Source organism: Olea europaea, chromosome 17, assembly GCF_002742605.1.
Source record: "Olea europaea var. sylvestris chromosome 17, O_europaea_v1, whole genome shotgun sequence".
Taxonomy (NCBI): Eukaryota; Viridiplantae; Streptophyta; class Magnoliopsida; order Lamiales; family Oleaceae; genus Olea; species Olea europaea.
In genome coordinates this window covers 1,422,390-1,444,139 of record NC_036253.1, presented here as the reverse complement: position 1 = coordinate 1,444,139, position 21,750 = coordinate 1,422,390, and the positions used below count along the sequence as shown (strand labels likewise).

The 21,750-nt window shown below is 29.9% G+C and overlaps 1 protein-coding gene across 1 annotated transcript; it reads left to right on the top strand.

Moving 5' to 3' along the window:
* The first annotated feature begins 1,232 nt into the window (after positions 1–1,232).
* Positions 1,233–10,949, top strand: LOC111365966. Its single transcript, XM_022986551.1, has 11 exons — positions 1,233–4,210; positions 4,415–4,654; positions 5,389–5,518; positions 6,808–6,960; positions 7,059–7,279; positions 7,366–7,435; positions 8,005–8,211; positions 8,791–9,029; positions 9,396–9,474; positions 9,559–9,699; positions 10,296–10,949. Exons 1-11 carry the CDS (start codon positions 1,419–1,421, stop codon positions 10,506–10,508), a joined length of 4,485 nt encoding a protein of 1,494 aa, XP_022842319.1. The 5' UTR covers positions 1,233–1,418; the 3' UTR covers positions 10,509–10,949.
* The last annotated feature ends 10,801 nt before the right edge of the window (positions 10,950–21,750 follow it).

Here is a 21,750-nt window from a genome sequence, read left to right as displayed (position 1 = left end):
GATCTTGACAAATTTTCAAATGTCTTGATAATTACAATAATTGGGTTTAATTCTTCTCTTGTCAATCAAGTTTTAATCAATTGCAAAATTAAAATAAATAATATAAAAAGCTTTTTAATTAAAATAATTGAAAAAAAAAGCGGCAAAAATTCCACCAATATAAAACTTTCAAATCGACGATTTCAGGGTTCAAATCAAGAATAATTTTTCAAATGGTAAATTAGCACAAAACGTTCTTATCTTTTAATATTATTATGTAAAACATCATTGCCTTTCATTTTTGGCATTTTCACTCTTATTTTAACATTTCATTGCCAAAAAAAATCATTTAAATCAAATTTCTCAATAAAAAAATATAAAATGACAAATATACCATTCTATTTAAATAAAATAAAAAAGAAAAATCTAAAGAACAAATTGCAATAATACCCCCAAGCTTTTTTCAAAACTACAAATGAGCCCAAGTAAATTATTAAAAGATAATTAGTACAAAATGTCAATATCTTTTAATATTATTGTGTAAAACATCCACACTTTTCATTTTTGGGTCATCCTTATTTTTACATTACATTACACAAATAATTATTTTTATCAATTTTCTCAATTAAAAAATGTAAAATGATCAACATGCTCTCATATTTAAATAAAACAAAAAGAACAAATTGTAATTATACTTCCAATTTTTTTTTTTAAAATGTACAAATAATCGCCAAATAAATAATTAAAAAGAATGTGATTTTTTAATTATTTATTTGTAATTTTTTGAAAACTTTGGGAATATAATTGCAATTTATCCTTTATTTTTGTTTTTTAATTTAAATAAGAGGGTATATTCGTTATTTTACATTTTTTAAATTGAAAAAATAGTTGAAAATGATGATTTCTACAATGAAATGTAAAAAATAAGGGTGAGATTGTCAAAAATTAAAAAGTTGGGACGTTTTGCACAATTCTGTTGAACTTGAAAGTTATGGACATTTTGTGGTAAGTACTCTTTTAACAATTTATTTAAACCCATTTACATTTTTAAAAAAATTTGTGAGTGTAATTACAATTTGTTCTTTAATCTCTTTTCTTTTTTTTTTAATTTAAATAGAAGGGTATATATATTATTTTATATTTTTTAATGAGAAATTTGATGAAAATGATATTTTTGGTAATGAATGATAAAAGTAAGAGTGAAAATGTCGAAAAATGGAAAGAACGTTTTGAACTAATTGCCCTTTCCAAATTCTAAACCCCACATGCCAAAACCCTCGCTCCACGACTCTTTTCCAAATTTTTGATTGAGTTTTCAATTTCAATACCTTTCAATTCAAGCAAAGTTGAACAGTAACTGAGGTTGAAGTTTGGAGCGATCCCAAATCTCAAAAACCTACTTCGGCAATTAACTGTCTTGCGGAACCCGAAACAATTTAATGTCGCCGCCGATGACTGCATCATTCTCCGCTTTTCAAAGCCCTAACCCGGATTTGTTGAATAATCGGGACTCGAAATCTCCAGAAAATGTCAATTTTTTTGATAGTTTAAGCGGTGCTGGTGGATATGAATGCAAGAACGCGTGTCCGGGAAGATCGAATTTTTCGGGTCGGATAAAGCTGAGGATGAGGAAGATGAGGAAAAAGCAACCGGGTGCTTCTCAAAATGGAAAATCGGTGACAAGTAGTTTTAACTCGTCTAATATGGCAAATTCTGGTAATTCAGGCCAATTAAATGAAGCTACTAGAAGTAATTCTCGTGGGTTTAGTGAGCTTAGTAATGGAAGCGCAAAGTTTGGCAATTACGTAGGCTTTGTGTTTGGGGTTAATAATGATATCAATGTGGGAAAAAGCGGTGGTTTGGAGAATGCGGAGTGCAGTGACAGTTGGAGTGTACCTCGAAAATTTTGTAGCACGGGTATTGTTTTTGGTGCTGATAAGACTAATTCAATATCGAATTTGGATTTGCATAATGGAAATTCTTCTTTCAGTACAAATATGGATAACTCGAAGTCCAATACAAGTTTGAATGATGGATATTTTGTATTTGGTGCTAATAAGAACGGATCAACGTTAAATACAAATTTGGAAAGTGAGGTATCTGTGATAGGTGTTAATACAAAATTTGGAGAGAAACAATCAAGGGTAAATGGAGGACAATCAGGAGCTAACGAGTTTAAGAAATCTGATGACTTGGGATTTATGTTTGGTGCAGGTAAGAACGAGCCAGAAAGGATGAAGAAAAAAGAGTCAAATAATACTGACTCGCAATCGAGTGTCAATGGATTTGGGGAAGTCAATAGTGCAAGTTTTGTGTTCCGTGCTAGTAAGAGCGGTTATGCTTCAAATAGTTTAGATCCAAAAGAACAATACTGTGGCAGAAAAGTGGGGAAGAATGAATCAAGTAAAGATGTTGGAAAAACCGTACCCGATATTAGTGATAAGGCACAATCAGAATCCAGAGGGGATTCTGAAAGGGTTGGTCATTCTAGCTTTGGTTTCCCTTCTACTCCGAGTGTGAGTAGGACAAAAGATCATAATAGTTTTGTGTTTGGTGCTGATAGTAATAATTCAAAATTAGGTGCAGATTTGGAAAATAACTCAAATGGCAAAAATGGAGGGAGGTGCAATTTTACTAACAGTACTAAAGATAGTACAGATGGTGGAACTGGTTTTCAGAACACCAATATCAATGGTGGTTTTGGTATTGGAGGAATAAGAAGCAAGAAGAATTTGAATCCTGAAGGAACTACTTTGCCTGTTGATGAAATGAATAACATGAACAGTGGGAAAGCTGATGATTCCAATAGTTTTTTTGGTCACAGTGATAATGACGGTACATACTCTAAATTAAAATTTGAAAGTAGATGTGGTTTAGGTACTGATTTTCAGAGCCCTCTCTTTGAACTTTCGGATGAGATGAAGGGATTAAAGATTGACGGTTCTGAAGCAGTTGCTGAGAAGAGCAGAAATTGTGGTAGCAATTCATCTGCCACTACTAGTAACGTATTCATTTTTGGAAGCAATGGAAGGGAGTCTGTTTTTTCAACTGAAAGACCTGATACAATGTCTTGGAATCCATTCAGGGATGCGAATGCAGAAGGCAATGACCTTGAAAAGGGTGACGAAATTGATGCAACAAGGAATGCCCATAAGGTAAATGCACATGAAAATACCGGAAAACCTTCTGATTTTTTTAGACCCAATGTTTCAGACATGTTATTTGGCGAAACGAAAAGTGCAAATTCTGAAACTGGGGCTGGAGTATCCAGTCAACAGACATATTCATGGTTTTCTGTTGCTGGTGCTTTTGGAAAGGATAATCATACGATGAACAAGAAGGCTTCGGATGAGGATTGCTTATTGCAGAATAACATCCAATCCAATAGAATGTCTTCATGTTTTTTCTCGTCAATTGGAACTGCTGTTCAACCAAACAATGGTGACTTTTATGAAGGCATTAATAAAGCTGAGAAAGACAGCAATAGCTTTATGAGCACACCCATTAAATTAGAGTCATCTTGTACAGACTTTAGCACTCCAGATATTGAATTTTCATTTACGTCTTCTAATTTATTTCCCGGAGTAAACAAGAAGTTAGAATTTAGTGCAAATCATAAATCAGCTAGGAGCAGAAGGTTGAAGAAGGCAGATGGAAAGTTAAGACAAAGAAGCTCGATCCGACATAAGCCCGAGCAAGACCCCATGTCTAAAGAAGGCAGTTTTCGGCAAAATTATGAGTCCCCTGGATGTGGTTCACCCATGGATTTTTCACCTTATCAAGATACTTGTAGTAACAATGCACCATCTGGTGGCTTCGCAACTATGGCTACTGGAGTGGAAGGAGAAGATGTTATCACAAATGGAGAAGATTTTATGGGACATACTGAAAGGCCATCTGATGGGGAGTGCAAATTTAGTTTCTCTGCTTCATTGCCAGGACAAGATGGTTTATCAGCCATAAGGAATCAATACAAGAAAAAATACAAGTTGAAAGTTGGTTCAAATCGCACAGCCCAAGGCCGAACATCTTCAATTGCTTCTTCTTCTGAAGTGCAGTCCTCTCCCCTTGCTCGTAATATTTCAGATGTGGGTCCAGGACAGGTACAGAGTCAAGCAACCCTGTCTTGTCAAAGCAAAGAAAAATTTGTTTTTGATGCTGACAAACAAAATTCAAAACAAGGCCCTAAAAAGTCTGCATCCGATGATTTGTGTGAGCACTGGAGAATCAGGTACATTTCATTTCACAGTAATCAAATACCTAAGCACCCTGCAGCTTTGTTGTTTTCTATCAAATCATTTTTTGTTTTGGTGAAATCTTCACCAGTTACATAGGAGACATTTCGGTAATTGTTCTGTTTTGCTGCTTGAATATTGTTTTCTGTTGTTGGACACGAGAAATTATTTCCATTGTTTAACGTATACAATGCATTCAGGGGAAACCAGGCTTATCATGCGGGGACGTTTTCGAAAGCTGAAGAGTTTTATTCAACGGGCATAAATTGTGCCTCAAATGCAAGTATTGAAGGATGCTCCATTAAACCGCTCTTGCTCTGCTATAGCAACCGTGCAGCCACACGAATGTCCCTTGGGAGGATGAGGGAAGCCCTGGGAGACTGTACAAAGGCCATTGAATTAGACCCCAGCTTTCTCAAGGTCGCTGTAAGAGCTGGAAAGTAAGAACTTTATCAATGTCCGTTTTTATTATCATCCATTTCTTTGACTTAGTGCTAAAGTGGGAAAGTAAACATGAAAAGAACTGTGTCATTAGTATTCGACTTTTTTGTCATGTAAATTTCCGATATAGTACACACGTGCAAGACATGCATTTTCCATATATTATGAGCAATCTAAAGTCCACTAGTATTTTATTAGAGACTTAAGTTATGATATTTGCTGGTACTAGGTGGCTAACTGCACGGCTTTCACCCTTTTGATACCCAAGCAATAATCTCTCTATTCCTCAACAAAAAAATTGCTTGCTTGGTCATGCTTTTAAGTGCTAATAAACCATGGGTCCTGCAGAATGTGTAATAAGTCATGGGGCCTTAGAAATGTGGATAAAAATTATGTCTGACTAGCTAAAAGAAAAGCTTTACCGAAAATGCACTAGGAAAAAGGAAAGAAAGCAGATTGCTTAGACTTGGCTAAAATTATACAATTGATTGAGGAAAGTGACTAGATGTCAAAATCCACCCAAACAATGTCAAAATTTATCCAATCACCAATCAATGTCAACTATCCATAAGAGGAGTGTGCATCCATCAGTGCATGCACCCATGCATATTGCAACCTTTGTATGATACTTTAGGGTTACCTTTGATATTGTTTCCTTTTATTGTCATTTTTTGTATCTTCAGATACATCAATTGATTGAATCCGTTTCTTGGCTTTCTTTTTTATTATCAAGTTGTCATCTGATGCTGGGAGAAGTTGGAGATGCAATGGTATGTTACAAAAAGTGCTTGGAATCGCTGATTGATGTCTGCTTAGATAGGAGAGTCACAATTGAAGCTGCTGATGGCCTGCAAAAGTCACAGGTTGCACTTTATGTCTTAATATAACTTGTTATATGAATATGGTTAAAGTTGCAGACTGATTACTTCTTATCCATTAAATATTCATGCTCATTCTCAAGTGATCTTGAACATGGACACATGTATATCCATTTTCGTAATATATTTCTTTGAACAGGTGATCAGCACTAAGACTGAGCCAACATTCTGTCATTACCTGATCTTTCATGAGAAATATTAAGTAATTTGAAATGTACACAACTAAAGCTGTTGTCTTTGTTTTGTGCCTTGCTCATGTCATCTCTGTTATGCGCTTATGTCAATGGATTACTTGGAGGCAATGCAATGTGGGTCATCTGTTTTGGGGGGTTTTAAATGGGTCTACACATTAGACCTTTTAGGTTCTGAACTTTGCAAAATGAAGTGGATTGGGACGAGGGGAAAATGATCAATAAGGTCCAACTAAATATATATGGGCCTCGAGTCGACATGCTAACTCCCCACCTAGCGTGAATGACTACGATTTATCTCTGAAGTCATCTATCTCTTCAGAATGTGTATGTATTATTAGGTATTATCTAGGAAATCATGAATATTCTTTTTAGCATCTATGCCCCAATAGTAACGTAACCGTTCTCCAGCCTGCCCTGTTAGTAGATAAATATTAGTAGAGATTAGCCTTCACAAGTAAATGATGACTGCATAGCCACAATTTATCAGAGATTTTTGGGCAGGGAGTGTCAAAAGAGGTTCTGCTTGCACATATTCTATCCTTTTGCTCTTGTAGGTGATCAAGAGCCCATCTTTTTGAAAGACCTCCGGAGTCAAAATGATAATTGCTTCCCTTGGGATAAATGATCTCAAAATCAGCTTTAGAAGATAACGCAAATTACACAATCACTTATCACTTTATTTATTTTAAATTATTCTACTCCTGAATGTCTAAAAAGGTGAAGTATTCTCATTTCTTTTCTCTTTCCCCTTAGAGTTTTCCAATCAAGGGAGGAGTATCATTTTCCTTCCTTCCTTCCCTCAAATATCTTGTATTTAAAATGGCCTGGAAACAATAAGTATGGTCAATCGTATGTCTCCTCTTGGAATTATCATATACTGTTGGGGGAAATTTCATGAACTTGTCTGCCTAAACGAAGATAAAATGGAGAAAGGAAAATAACTGTATCGTGGATAGGAATGTATTGGTGTGTGTAAATTTCACTCGTCGGTCTCTCTTTCCACCACATGTATGTATTTCAGCGTATGTTTGTATATCGATCCATAAAAATAACAGCTGATTAACAATGGATGGCTGACAGAGAGTGTCCAAGTACATGCTTCAGTCCGCCGAGCTTCTGCAAGAAAAAACTCATGATGCAGCAACCAGTGCGCTAGAGAATATTACGGAAGCCTTGATGATAAGTCGTTATTCAGAGAGCTTATTTGAGATGAAAGGAGAGGCTCTTTGCACTGTATGTCCTCATCAATTCTCTCATAACTGACATTATTATTTTTCATTTTACTAGTGGCCTCAAATTGGTAAGTGTTTTCATTATCAATGATGTAACAGTTACGGAAATATGACGAGGTTATTCAACTATGTGAGCAAACTCTTGATATTTCTGAGAAGAATCTTGCGTCAGCTGACATGGATGATTCCAATTGCAAGAGCTCTCATGTGAAGTTGTGGAGATGGCGCCTACAATCTAAGTCCCACTATCATCTGGGAAATCTTGACATAGCTCTTGATTTGATTGAAAAACAAGAGGAATTGATTTCTATTGGCACTAAGTAAAACTCATTACCCATCAAGAACCAGATTGAATTATATCTTTTAAATGTATTTGGTTATGTTGATCCCATGTCTAACTATGTAGGTATAGAAACATGAACCAAGAATCCTCAGTTCCTTTTGCTGCCACTGTACGCGAGCTTTTAAATTTGAAGGTATGTCAACTTATATATTAAGTTGTATTCATAGATTCTTAGCTGCTAAAATAGCCGTTTTAGATATCGAAGCACAAGAAAATGTGTAACTGTTTTGATCACTTACAATCTTTGCAAAGAATTTTGAAGTAGAATGAAATTCTCTATATTCTTTCTTCCCCTTTGTCAATGGAAACATATTACAGAAATCTTAATGGGCTGCCCTGTTCCAATAATTCCGGCTGAGTCTATCATATTATAATTACTCAAGCATCCTTTCTAGATTTTGGTTGTATACCAAATCTTGTGGGTTTCTTTCGATTGGTTATTCCTTTGTTTAAGCTCTCTGTCTCTGTGTTCATCAAATTTAAGAGGTAAAAGAAACATAGCTGCACGTCTTTTCTCGGCTGAAATGTTGATTAAAATTTTCTTTTTTATTGATTCAAGTTCTGGACTTAATTGTTATTATTTATTTATTACTATTATTTTTTTATTTTTTTTGGCTAAATTGATTACTGGAAGTACCTGTCTCCCTGAATGCTTTCAATGTATCATATTTTGATTTATTTACTTTTTTATATTCCCTATAGAAACTAGGAAACGAAGCTTTTCAGTCTGGAAGGCATACAGAAGCTGTAGAACATTATACTGCAGCTATATTGAAAAGTGGCGAGTCACGTCATTTTATGGCTATCTGTTTCTGCAATCGTGCAGCTGCATACCAAGCACTTGGCCAAATTGTTGATGCCATTGCAGATTGTAGTGTGGCCATTGCTCTTGATGATAATTACCAGAAGGTTTGGGTCTAAATCACACAATGTACCTTAGTTCATTGAGATTGCCAGTTATCATTTTTTGTTTCTACTTTTTCTGGGCTTTTTCTTGCTTAGATTGGCTTTTGTCGTCTTTATTTTGGAACATGCTTTTTATTCACCATAGGCATAGAAGTAATTAATATGTTTCTTCGAAGTAAGGACAAGTTTGGCACTAGAAATGATAAAAATTATGCTCCACTAGTGTCTATAAAATAGGATCAATGCATCAATTTTGAAAGTATAATAGCCAGCTTGATGAAATATATTGTTTTAAGAGTAAGGAACAATTTCAGTCAAAAGTACTTCATATTCTTTCACCTTTGCCATATAGTTATTGCTTGTTTGGGAAGTGTTTATAAACAGTTTAAATTATAAATAGATAGAATTGAGAGGTGAATAAATGGATAGTGCTTGTGGGCTTCTTGAAATGTGTGGATAAAAAATGGATTTGAGTATTTATAAACATGAGCCAAACAATAGCCTATGCTAAGTAGGTGGTGGCAAATTGTCGGGGTTCGTTTGCCAACAATTTATGTCTAATTGTCCTTATCATCTTTGCAGGCAGTTTCCAGGAGAGCTACATTACATGAGATGATTAGAGATTATAAGCAAGCAGTTTGCGATCTTCAGAGAGTTGTTTCTCTGCTTGAAAGTCCATTTCAAGCAAAAACTCGACAATCTGGAGGACAGGATAAATCAAATTGTGGTAGTGCGAAAGATTTAAGAAGAACACGTCGCCGTCTTTCTTTAATTGAAGAGAAAGCTAGAACAGAAACTCAACTGGATCTTTACGTCATTTTGTAAGTCAGTCTTATTTTTGTTCAGCGCTTCAATCTGAAGCAAATTTATCTGCAGCTTGAACTGGCATTATCAAATTCTATTTCCCAAATGTTTATTTGCACGTCTGCTGTAAAATCAGCACAACAGTGTGTAGACGAAGATGGTTTTCACTTGTACATACACATCTAAATTAAGGAAAGATGAATGCACATATCATAAAGTTGTATTCCTTTTCTTTTTGTTTGGCATTCCTGCAAATGATACTAGACACTGTGCATCTAGAGCTTTCTTGTCAATCTTGCTTAAGATTTTGAATCTATAGACTATCAATTGAGATCCATATTCAAGTTTTAAACATTTCTTTACTCTTAAATGCTGTCTAACAGGGGAATCAAATCATCTGATACAGAATCCGAGATTAAAAAAGCATATAGAAAGGCTGCTCTTAGACATCATCCAGACAAGGTCATGAACTTCTTATCATGGCTATATTAGTGAATATTGTTGAGCATTCATGTATGTATGGCTAACTTATTTCTGCTGCTATAGGCTGGTCAGTTATTGGCGAGGAGTGAGGGTTTGGATGATGGAAGATTGTGGAAAGAGGTTGGTGAGAACATCCACAAGGATGCTGACAGGTTATTCAAAATCATCGGGGAGGCGTATGCCGTACTTTCAGATCCTATCAAGGTATACTAGGAGCATTATTAAACAAACAATTCTGATAATTTTACTTTCTCGTTATAGGTAGTCAAGCATGCTCTGAGCCCCCAGTCTAGATCAGTAAGATTTTTTTTTTTAGTGTTTAGTGGAAGTAATGACATCCATAATCCATTCCAACGATCAGAATTAAGAGCGGCTACATTGAAGGGAGGTGAGCAATCAGCCCAAAGATTATAACTTATAATGCAAAAAAAAGAGCCATTAGCTAGAGCATGAGTGGCAAAGTTAGCTTCGCGCTGAATGAATAGAAATTCAAGGTCTTGAAACAGTTCATGCCTATTAAATTTCTGAAAATACTCTCCACGCATTCCCAGTAATCCATGCAGTATTAGATTTATGAGAAGTTCCTCCATAAGCAAGGCAGCAACTTTCCTTTTGGCGTTGTAATTGCATAGGTTTGTTGCCTGTGGAAGTCTTAATCTTAGCTTAAAAGCTTCTTTCTTTCTTTTTTGTTTTTTTTTTTGCTAGTTTAGTTTACGTTGGGAGACATCAAAAACACTTCCTAATAAGTTTGTAGTTTTGAGATGCGGATTTCTAACATTGATGTTCAACTCTCTTTGCAGCGCTCCAAGTATAATGACGAAGAGGAAGTGAGAAATTATTACAGGGATAGCAATTCTGAACGACCATCTACTTCTTACAGTTCTCCGTACGAGAAAAGCAGTCGATATGGGAGACAATCGGGTTTTTATAATTCTTCATCCGAGAGAAGCAACAGTAGACGTTATGGGAACGAATCATGGAAATCTTATGGTAATTCAAGTCCCCGGTGGTAAGCAGGTGGCAACGGTGTTCTTGCAAGTAACCAGGACCTGTAAGATGAAAAGTAGCTTGCCAACTGGCCCAAGCTCGGATCTATTGAACATTTCAGATCTCCCGTTATTTCTTAGTAGCTCAGTGGTAGAGCTGTCTATCTGCCCGATTTTGATCTGTACACTCGGATAATCCTATTAGGGTTAGGTTTTGGAAACATTTACTAAGGCGTAAGATCTAATATCGTGTACCTAACGTGCCCGTGTTTTCTTATAAGAACCTGGCCTTTTCCAGTGAGGCCTTGATCTAATGGTAAAGGACAAGGACAAGGACAAGGCTGAGGTTATGAGATTAATCTCAAATTCAATGCACATTACTGTGTGGGCTATCTATCCTTGCTTAAAGGTACACTTTCTTTGTAATTGTTTGATTTTTGTGGTTAATAAAATGAAATTATATGGACACGTTGTATATACACTAGGATCCGTTTGATTGCAAAAATGGAATTTAGGTAGAAAGAAAATGAATCTCAAGAGATTGAATTGTCTAGAAATTGTTTTACTAAGTATTGTAAATTATTGTGTTTGATTGGTATAATTTTTCATGTGGAAAATGTTGAAATAAAAGTATGTTTTGCTTTGTTTTATATGAAAATTGTCAATTAAAGAGATAGAATTTACTGGTATTGGAGATGAAATATGTTTCCATTGTCAAAAAAAATAAAAATAAAAATAAATCAAGAAAATCATCTATCTTTTGGTATTCGTTTGGTTTTGTTTTACATGGAAATTGTCAATTAAAGGAAAATATTTTTTCACAATAATTCTTAAAATTTGTTTCCATTGTCAACCAAAAAAATAAAATTAAAATCGCTATAGCGACCTGAAATTCGAATTTTCACCATATTGGTGAGAGTTCAAATTGCATGAAAACCTGGAAAATTGCTGCTTCTCGAAACAACTAAGAAAATAAATTCCTTGGGAAAAAAAAAAAGTATCAAACAGCTGAAATATTGAAAATATGTTTGATTTTCCATTTCTCATGGAAATTTTCCAACAATCAAATAGGACCTAAATTATATGGACGATTTAAGAGTTTTGAACAGCTTATGAGGGTAATTTTATTATATTGAATTTTAATGAACTACATTATTCAAGAATATTACTATTATTTACAATTAAAATTATTAAGAAAAAAGGGGAAAATTGTTAAAATATAAAAAGATATGATTTGACATCAATTTGGTAAATGGTACTTATGACGGGAAATACATGGAAATGACCTAAAACAAAAAAGCCATTTTTCAAAATAATATTTGACTTATTTAGATACCTAAAATACCCCTCCTTTTAAATATTACATAACAAGTTAATATAATATAGAAATCTTGCATTTTAGTTCTTAAAATTAAATATTACTTGATTTTCTAAAGATTTTTTGTTTATAGATTTATTTGATTTTTTTTTATAGATTTATTTGATTTTAGTTCGCTATAAGTAGCACCCCTAATTGGTATCGTAGCCATAGAAATCGTGAAAATTAAAATAAGAAAAATATATAATTATTATAAATTAGAAGAAGGAAGATGAAGTTATATATTTTTAAAACCTATTTCTAATAAATTAAAAATAATAACATTAACAATAGTTAAAGATTTACCTAAAGAAATAAAATAACAAATATTAGAAAAATTAATAATAGGATTGATAAAAGAAATATATGTGTATGAAAAAATTATTAAAGAATTTAAATATGAAGAGATTAATTTATATTATAAAGAGACGTATGAGTGCAAATAAGAATACATATTTGAAATTAAATAGATTACTTATAAAAATGGAAAAAATACAAGAAGAAATACGAGATATAATGTTATACAATTAATAAAATTAAAATGTAAAAGATTAAGACTTGAAAGTAAATATTTTAATATAGTAAAAAAAGAATTGGTAAATACAGATATAGTTAATAGAATATTTGGAATAATAATAGATAAAAAAAAGAAAGATAAAAGATGTAAATTAACTTATATGTTAGAAAGATGATTTTAATATGTCAATAAGTGAGTATATGGAAGAATTAAAGTTATTAAAAAAAATGTTAATAAATGATATACAATATTTAAGAAATGAAATAAGATAAACAAGAAATGATATAAATATATTAAAAATTGAAATTAGAGAAATAAAAGAGAATAATAAAAATAAAGATAAAAAAATAGATAAAAAATTTAATAGAAAAAGAAATTATCAGAATAGGAAAGAAACATATTGAGAAAGAAAATATAGTAATAAAAATAGAAAATATAGATGATGAATTTAGAACGAATATATTACCTAAAATATTATAAGAAGAAAAATAATCTAGAGAAAAAATATTAGAAAAATTAAAAATAGAATAAAATCAAGAAAATAATGATGAATGAGGAATTAGACTTACTTATAGAAAATTTTGATCAATTAAGTTTAAATGATATAAGTAAATACCAAATTTTAATGAATACCGAAGAAGGATTTAATCCAATAGGAACCTCTAAACAAGAAATACAAGATTCAGATGAAAGTTATACACCTATATATAATAAATCATATAGACAGTTTTATGATAAAGTAAGAGATTAGAAAACCACCTAAAGAAAATAAGTATAGAGATAGATTTGAATTAAATGATAATTATAATAAACCTATTAATCATGGAGGAACAAAATTAGATTTAAATTGTAAAATAGATACTAAAAAAGCCTTATTAATTTGGACAGATTCAATAATATTATTCTTTTTATATAATAAAGATAACATATGAGAAAATACTGAAAGAAGAATTCTTAATAGTATCATTTGAAGGAGATATTAGAAATTGGTGGGAAGAAATAAATAATGATACAAAAACATTAATAAAAAGAAACGTATAAGCAGAAATAATAAAATTAGATAGACAAGGTATAGAAAAGTTAGTAGAATAATTTTAGATAAATTTTTAAGAGAAAATTAGATAAAAAATGCTGAAAGAGAATAAATAAGGAAAAAAAAAAGACAAAGCTAAAATTAAACTAATAAATTTAACAATATGTGATATGTGTAAAATTAAATAATATACTTGTGAATTTAGAAATTATTATTATGTTCAGTTTTATAGTAATGAGAACCAAGATATGTATTATAATAAATTATCAGGTTCATGGGGAATATATTTTAAAATAGAATTTAAAAAATATGTTAGAGATAATGTTGGAATACCTAGGACTTTAGGTTCAAGAATAAAATTTTTCTTTGAAAGACTTGCATATATATGTCAACAAAGACAATTAATAAAAAATCAGGAAAACTAATTAGAATATATTGTGAAGATATGAAAAATTCTATAAAGTGGGGATGTAATCCTGAAAGAAAGGTTAATAAAGGAAAATTAAAAAATTAAAAAAATTTAGAAATTCTAATAAAAAAATATATAAAACTTAGAGGAATATATTATAAAAGAAAAAATATCTCATATGGTCAATAGAAAAATAAAAGTTATAAGAAAAATAAAAGTCAATGTAAATTTTGGAATTGTGGGGAAATATGTCTATAAGCCTTGATTGTGAAAAAAAAAAGTTACAATATTATAAAAAGAATATTTGAAAATAAAAGATGAATTGAGTGAAATATCAGACATTGAAGAATATTATAATAAAAAAATTTATATAAGTGAAATAGATAATGATGAATCTGAATCTGAATAAAGAAATAGAAAGTAATAATATAAATATACAAGAATATGAAGGAATAGAAGGATATGGATTAAAAGTTACATTTGATAACAATAAATTTGGAAAATTACAAAAATTATTTTTAGATTTAAAAATAGGGAAATGAGAAGTGTTATATAGAATTTGGAAAAGATAAAATTTATTTAGTAGGAATACAAATAATGTTTAAATCACTATTTAGAGAATGGATAGATTCACCCTTAACTATAACTTTACATGACGGAAGAATAATAAATTTAAAAGATAGTCGTTTAGGAATAATAGAAGAAAATTTAGCATATCAAAAACTTATGTTTACGCGTTATCCAAAATACTATGTATCATTAAAAGATAAAAATTTTAATGAAGTTTTAGGACTACATTTTAAATTTTATAGAGATGATATCATGCAATCGAGTGATCAAATTATGACTACAGAATATAGAGTTTTATATACATTTACTAATTCTAATTACGAGAATATTTATTCCAATAAATCATATATTGAAATTCATAAAGAATGTAAAGATATTAGTTAAATAATAGAACCAAATGAACAAATAAGCTTAATTCAAGAAGAATATGATTTAGTATAACAAAAAATAAACCTGAAATAATAGAATTAAATGAATGAGAATGTTCTAATAATATAACATTTAAGGATGGAAAATTAATCAAAAGATTAAAAAGTCTTAGAGTACCTAATAAAAACCAGTTAGAAGAATTTAATAATATAAAAGAAATAAAATTTTATAGGAACGCTAGAAATATGAAAATAGAAATAGAATATTATAATGGAAGAGAAAATATAAATGGACCAAATATATTAATAGATACAGGAGTTGGTGAATGTCATATAACTTCAATCAGAAATAAAGGATTAGTAACTCATAAAACTGATCCATATAGATATGTAAATTTTGATGGACAGATACATATTACAGATTTGGAAGTTAAGGTACCAATAAAAATAGGAGGAATATATCTTTTAGTACCGTATTATATAGATAAAAGTATGGATATAAACCCCCATATGCTTTTAAAAATGAGTTCTTTAAATGGATTAGAAGATTATAGTATAAAAAGAGAAGGATTATGTATAGTCCATAATAAACAAACTATATTATGTAAAAAGAATTAAATGAATAATCAGATAAGTTTTCCATTAGCTGTACATATACAAATTACTATTATAGAAACAAATATAACAACTTGTGTTTTAATAGATACAGGAAGTGATATAACAATATTTAAAAGTTTTTTGATAAAATCATGTAATGATAATAATAATATAAAAATAACTGGTGTCACAGAAGAAATTACCTAGATAATAAATAGTGCTGATAAAGTTAATATAATTTTTGGAAGTAAACAAGTTATAATAAGTAAAATTTATAAATATGATAAATTAGAGTGTGATATATTATTAGGAAATGACTTTATACAACAATTTTAATATTATAAGCAAAATAATTATATGATAATGCTACAAACACCATGTGGACATTTATTAAAAATTTCAAGAAAATTTAGACCTTACAGAGTTCAGTCCGCCCAACATGGTGATAAATAGGAGAAAAAAGCAATAATATTTAATGAAATAAAAAATAAAAGAATATTGTATAAACAAAATTTGAAAATGGGAATAGAAATAAGTATAGAAAAAATTATTGAACAATTAAAAAAAGTTATGAAGAAAATTCATTGTTATTTTGGAAACCACATCACCCTAAAATCAAAATAGAATTGACAGAAAATGTTATAATAAGAGTCAGACCAATGATGTATAGAAGATACACAAAAATTCAAAAATTAGATAAAAGAATTGTTAGAACAGAAACTTATTAGACCTAGTAATGAACCTTATAGTAGTCCAACCTTTATGGTTATGAAACATTTTAAATAGTTTAGAAGAAAAGTTAGAATGGTTATAAATTATAAAGAATTAAATAAATATACTAAATTTGATGGATATTTTTTACCAAATAAAGAAGTTTTAATAAACATTGTAAAAGGAAAACAATATTTATAATATCCCCAAATTTTATAGAATATAATTTAATTTTATTTATGCTATATTTTTAATGTTTTGAAAGTTTAGGGACTAAAGTATATATAAAGTAAACTTTAATAATATTTAGATTTAAAATATAAATATTGACGGGACGATGATAAGTATACGGATATTGGGCTCGTTGGATAGATAATAATTAAAGACGCATTTTAGACTCGAGAAAAAATTAATTTGGGTTAGTCGAGCCCAAGTTATCAAAGCCGGAAGATATAACATTAAAATATTATTTTTATTACTTTTGTTTGGAAGAATTTACGTGGAGAGAGAGATGAAAGTTGTTGAGATATTTTACTGTTTTATTATTAATAATAATATTTTATTAAGTGTGTTTTGCATTGGGAGGTCTCACGTGAAGTACTAGGATTCTAAGTAGGTGGTAGGTAAGTGATAATTGATTTGTTTATTAAATGAAATAAAGTAGAGAGAGAGAGAGAGAATAATGAGAAGCCACGTTCCTAATGGTTAAAACAAATTCCCTTGTATATATATGGTGCACTGCCACGTGTAAGATATAAATTATTTTTTTAAATTGTGGGCAGTTGGCAAGATTTGGGTCAAGTTTCTGTTTCAACTATTTTGATCCATATCTCTTTCCCTACTCCCACACGTTTCTTCATTTTTTTTTATATAGATATTTTTATTATATCATATGAAAACAATAGCTTTCATTCACTTCACTGTAATATTATTGCATGATAAGGCAGAAAGAAAAGAAAAGATAGTTGCAACGTGATTTTGGGTTTTCTTATTCCAAGAAATTGTTGGAGCGTGAACTTTTTTTGACTTCCAAAATTTAAGCAATTTAACAAGGTAGGATATGAGGTGCAGTATTTTTTTTTAATTTCCCGTTTAATTATTTTGGCTACATGTGGACGAATTTCATATTTATGAAAGTTATGATATTAATGCTATGATATGAATGATATGGCCATTCCGGTACAATGAAATGATATGATATGATGTGAGCTCTTACCGGATTTAAAGTTATGCGACGGTATGGTATTCTGACACTCGTGTTAAAATTATTTTTCGGGATCGCACCATTAATGTAATATCTTACTGAGTATTCCCATGTACTCACCCTTTTCCTACACCTCACAGGTTAGATCGGGTCCTGTTGGAGCGTGGTGGTTCGATGCATGGTTGTGCCTCATTTGCTGGACGAGAATTTATAATTTTAACAAGTAATTTTAGTTCATTGCCATAGACATCCTATTTTAAAGATTAAGTTATCAATTATGTTTATTGGCTATATGGATGTTTTTTTTGTTTAATTCATTTTAAATAGAGCTCGAACTATATGTTACTGCTTTTATCGATTTTAATGGTTAAAAGAAAATTGATTAACTGTCAAGTTCACATCAAAGACTTTTGCATTTTTCTAAGGCATCTACAACCTTTTCAAGATTTATAATATGCATGGCCAAAACAATGATTCTGTACTTCACACCAAATTTTCAATTGTCTGCCTACCACAGTTAACTTTATGCAGTGGAGTTGTATTATTCATTTGTACTTTGAATTGGATTTTATGATAAAAATATTCATAACCCATATTCACTAATCATGCTAGTATAAAAGATGTTAAATACGGTCAAATGTCATTTCATTTTAAGATGATAATTTAAAATTTATTAATCACGTGGTTTCAAATTTATTAATCATGTGGTTTCCAATAAATTTGATCCTTTTATAATAAAGTTGGTAGCGACTAAAATAAAAAATAATAATAATAATAATAAAATAAAATAAAATAAAAATTTGGGTCGTTACAATATTATTCTAAATTCGACTGTAAATAAGAATTTTGACAAATAAAAATGGAAGAAGATAGTATAAATATACTGCATTTAGTACACCTCACGGAAAATATAAATGGTTAGTAATATCACTTGGATTAAAAAATGTACCACAAATTTATCAAAGAAAAATGGTTAATATATTTAAAAAGTTTAATAAATTTCTAATTGTTTATATTAATGATATACGGATATGTTCTAACAGTAAATAAGAACATATGAATCATTTAATACAATTTATAAATGAATGTAAAAATGAAGGAATTGTACTTTCTAAAAAGAAATTTATAATGGAAAAACAAAAAATAGATTTTCTTGGATTATCAATAGATAAAAAAGTAATAAAATTACAGACTCATATATCTAAAAAGATAGAAAGTTTTCCAAATAAATTAGAATCCAAAAAACAAATACAAAATTTTTTAGGATGTTTAAATTATGCAGAAGGTTTTATCGAAAATCTTTCTAAGAAAATGCATAAAATACAAATTTTACTTAAAAAAAAATACTAAAACGATAGAATGAAAAACATACAGAAATAGTTAAATCATTAAAAGAAGAATATAAAAATTTATCAAAATTAAGATTATCAGATGAAAAAGATAATTTGATCGTTAATACTGATGTCTCAGATAAATATTGAGCAGCAATATTAAAAACAGATTTAAATGAAATTTGTGGATATTCAAGTGGAACTTTTAATCAAGCAGAAATAAATTATACCACTTATGAGAAAAAATTATTAGCAATTATTAGAGGAATAAAAAAGTTCTCATTATTTTTTGTATCTAAGAAATTTATTGTTGAAACTGATAATTCTCAAGTTGCAGGTTAAGTCAAGAATAAATTACCATCAGAATCTCAATACAAAAGCTCCATAAATGACAAACTTATTTAGCATTTTATAATTTTGATATAATTCATATTAAAGGAGTTAATAATTTTCTTGCAAATTTTCTCAGCAGAAACATAGAATTTACTGATGGATAAAGTTAAGGTCATGAAGTTATACCAATCTATCTTACATATACAAAAAATGACAAATTTTCTTAAAGAAGAATTTGAAGATATTCATACTGGAACAACATATATCTCAGAGATGTTCAACTCAAATATAAAAATATTGTTGAATATCACAACTGAGCATCATAAAGAGGTCGTTGAACTCAAAAATCAAGTTGATGCTACTACAGTACAACTAAAATATATACTGTCTGAGACAGATATACCAAAGAGTTCATAAATGAGTTTTTCAAATCAATACAAATAGGGACAGCTGGAAGCAGCAGTAGACGCAGACGTGACAATATACCAATTAATAAAAAAGCAGATTCCATTTCAGTAACACCAACCAAAAAGTGGTGATACATGGAGATAAAAGAGATTCCAAAATTATCAACATTATAGACCAAGATGATACAATCCCTTTGGATCCAAAAGAAAAAGAGTACGCTAAAATAGTCAGAATTGCTTATGAAATAAAAATAAGTTATTCATATTTCATCTCTCCGGGAAATAATATTTATCCCAGAATAACAGTTATGGAAAGATAAGACCCTTTGTTTATAAAAATTATGCCAGACTATGAATTTATGGATCTGATATATCCAGAAAAAGATTTGATTGAAATTTCAAAATTTGATGATATATTCATAAAAGAAGTATCAAGATCTGCCAAGGGATGAATAATATATTTGAAATTTTATTCAATAAGTCTTGAATATGATAGAGTTGTTTACTATCCAGTTGAACACATAATCTCAATTAGATATGTTGCAGCCAATTTCCAAATAGATGTGGAAAATGATAGAAAAGTTTCAACAGTAACAAAGTCATGGATCAGACATAGAAGAAAACTTGAAATTAAAGTCATATACAATATTACTAAAAATTTGTTTGATAAAAAATTTTCATGCTTGTGCTAATATGAAAACTGGATGCTGGTATCAAATGGAGGACATGGAAAATCAGAAATCTTGAAAGACTGCATTACAAGATTTGAAATACATCAATTTTCAGGATGTCCTACCATTATAAAAGAATCCTGCCGCATGTAAAGACATAAGAGATGATGGCAATAATAGAAAAAGATGCTCTTTGGATAAAAAAGTTGAAAAAGCATGTGGAGATAAAGAAAAGGAGGACAATAATGGAGCTCCTTTAATAAAAATCAGACGCTGCATATAAAGATGTAAGTCCAAGGAGGACAATAATAGAAAGACAATCGTGCCTTTGCTGATGCATTGAATGATGTAATAGAGCCTCATATATCTGTATAAATAGAGACAATGTAATAGAGGAAAATCATCTTGAAATCTCAAATTGTAATCAATAGTCACTCCTAAGCTATATTTAATTTGAAAAACCAGTTTTTCTGGAAATCCTTGTATACCAAATAGAAATCTTGTAAAAGTTCTAATAGAAATAAAATTCCAATTATTTGATATCAATATGAGTTTTTAAATCTTTATTCCCAACGATTCTTGAAGGATCTAATAGAAAGTTTCCTTTTTATTTTAGCGAAGAGAGAGTTTTTCTTTTACAGAAGTCTAGAATTTATTTTTTAAGATTGATGCAATGAGAGCAAGAAGCTGAAATTGTAAAGATTCCGTAAAGGCAGGAGGTCGTTGAAGGAAGCAGTTTATATATTCAGAGCTCAAAAATTACTCGGTTCTAAGAATAAAGATCCAGTTCAAACCTAAGGTAAAACTATTAAATTTTTGCTAAAATTAGAATGAATCTTCTTAGATCTTAGAGAATCAAAGGGATTGATTGCATGATTTGATGATTATTTGTATGATTAAATACCAGGAGTTACAATTAAATGATTAGATAATTTATTAGAAAGAATGTTAGAAAAAATAAAAGATATTTATTCCCAATTAGAAAATATGAATGCATCTTCTAAAGAATATAATATTTTAAATAATAAATGTGAACAATATGTTACAGATTATTCTAATTTATTAGATCATAGAATGAAATTATATTAAAAAAATTCAAAATAAAATATAGTTTGGGATATATGTTGTGATATAGAAAGAATCATTTCATTAAGGGCAATATAGATTTTTTCATAAAAATGAAAAAAATAGGCCAAATAGAAAATCCCCCACTTATGACAAAGTAAATAATTAGCAATGCTTCAACTATAATGAATTTGACAACATTATTGACAACATATCACATGACATGTTGTCATTGGACAATTTAAAAAACAATCCATTTTTTCAATCAATACTTTTTTGCACACCCATCATTGTCAAGAATGTTGTACAAAATTATTATACAAATAGATTAATTGGTAAATAATATTCTCTTTTTGTTTTGTTGTATTAAAGTGTATAATTTAGATAAATTTTTTATTAAAAGCAAGTATAAGTAGCGAGTTTTCTCACCCTTTTTATTGGTCATGTAAACGCTAAACATGTCAACAAATTTGATTGAAAAGTTTGTGTGTTAGAGATGTATTGGAAGAGAAAGGTAAAGACTCAAATAAAATTGATGTCGTAATTTTCTTCCAATCAATTCTTAGCTTAAATGGGATATGATTAAGACTCAAATAATTTATACCATAATTTATATTTCAATATGCCAAACTTAATTGCTAATAAAGTTGATCATTCGTGTTTGGCTAAACCTTTTACTTATAAGTAAATAAGAAA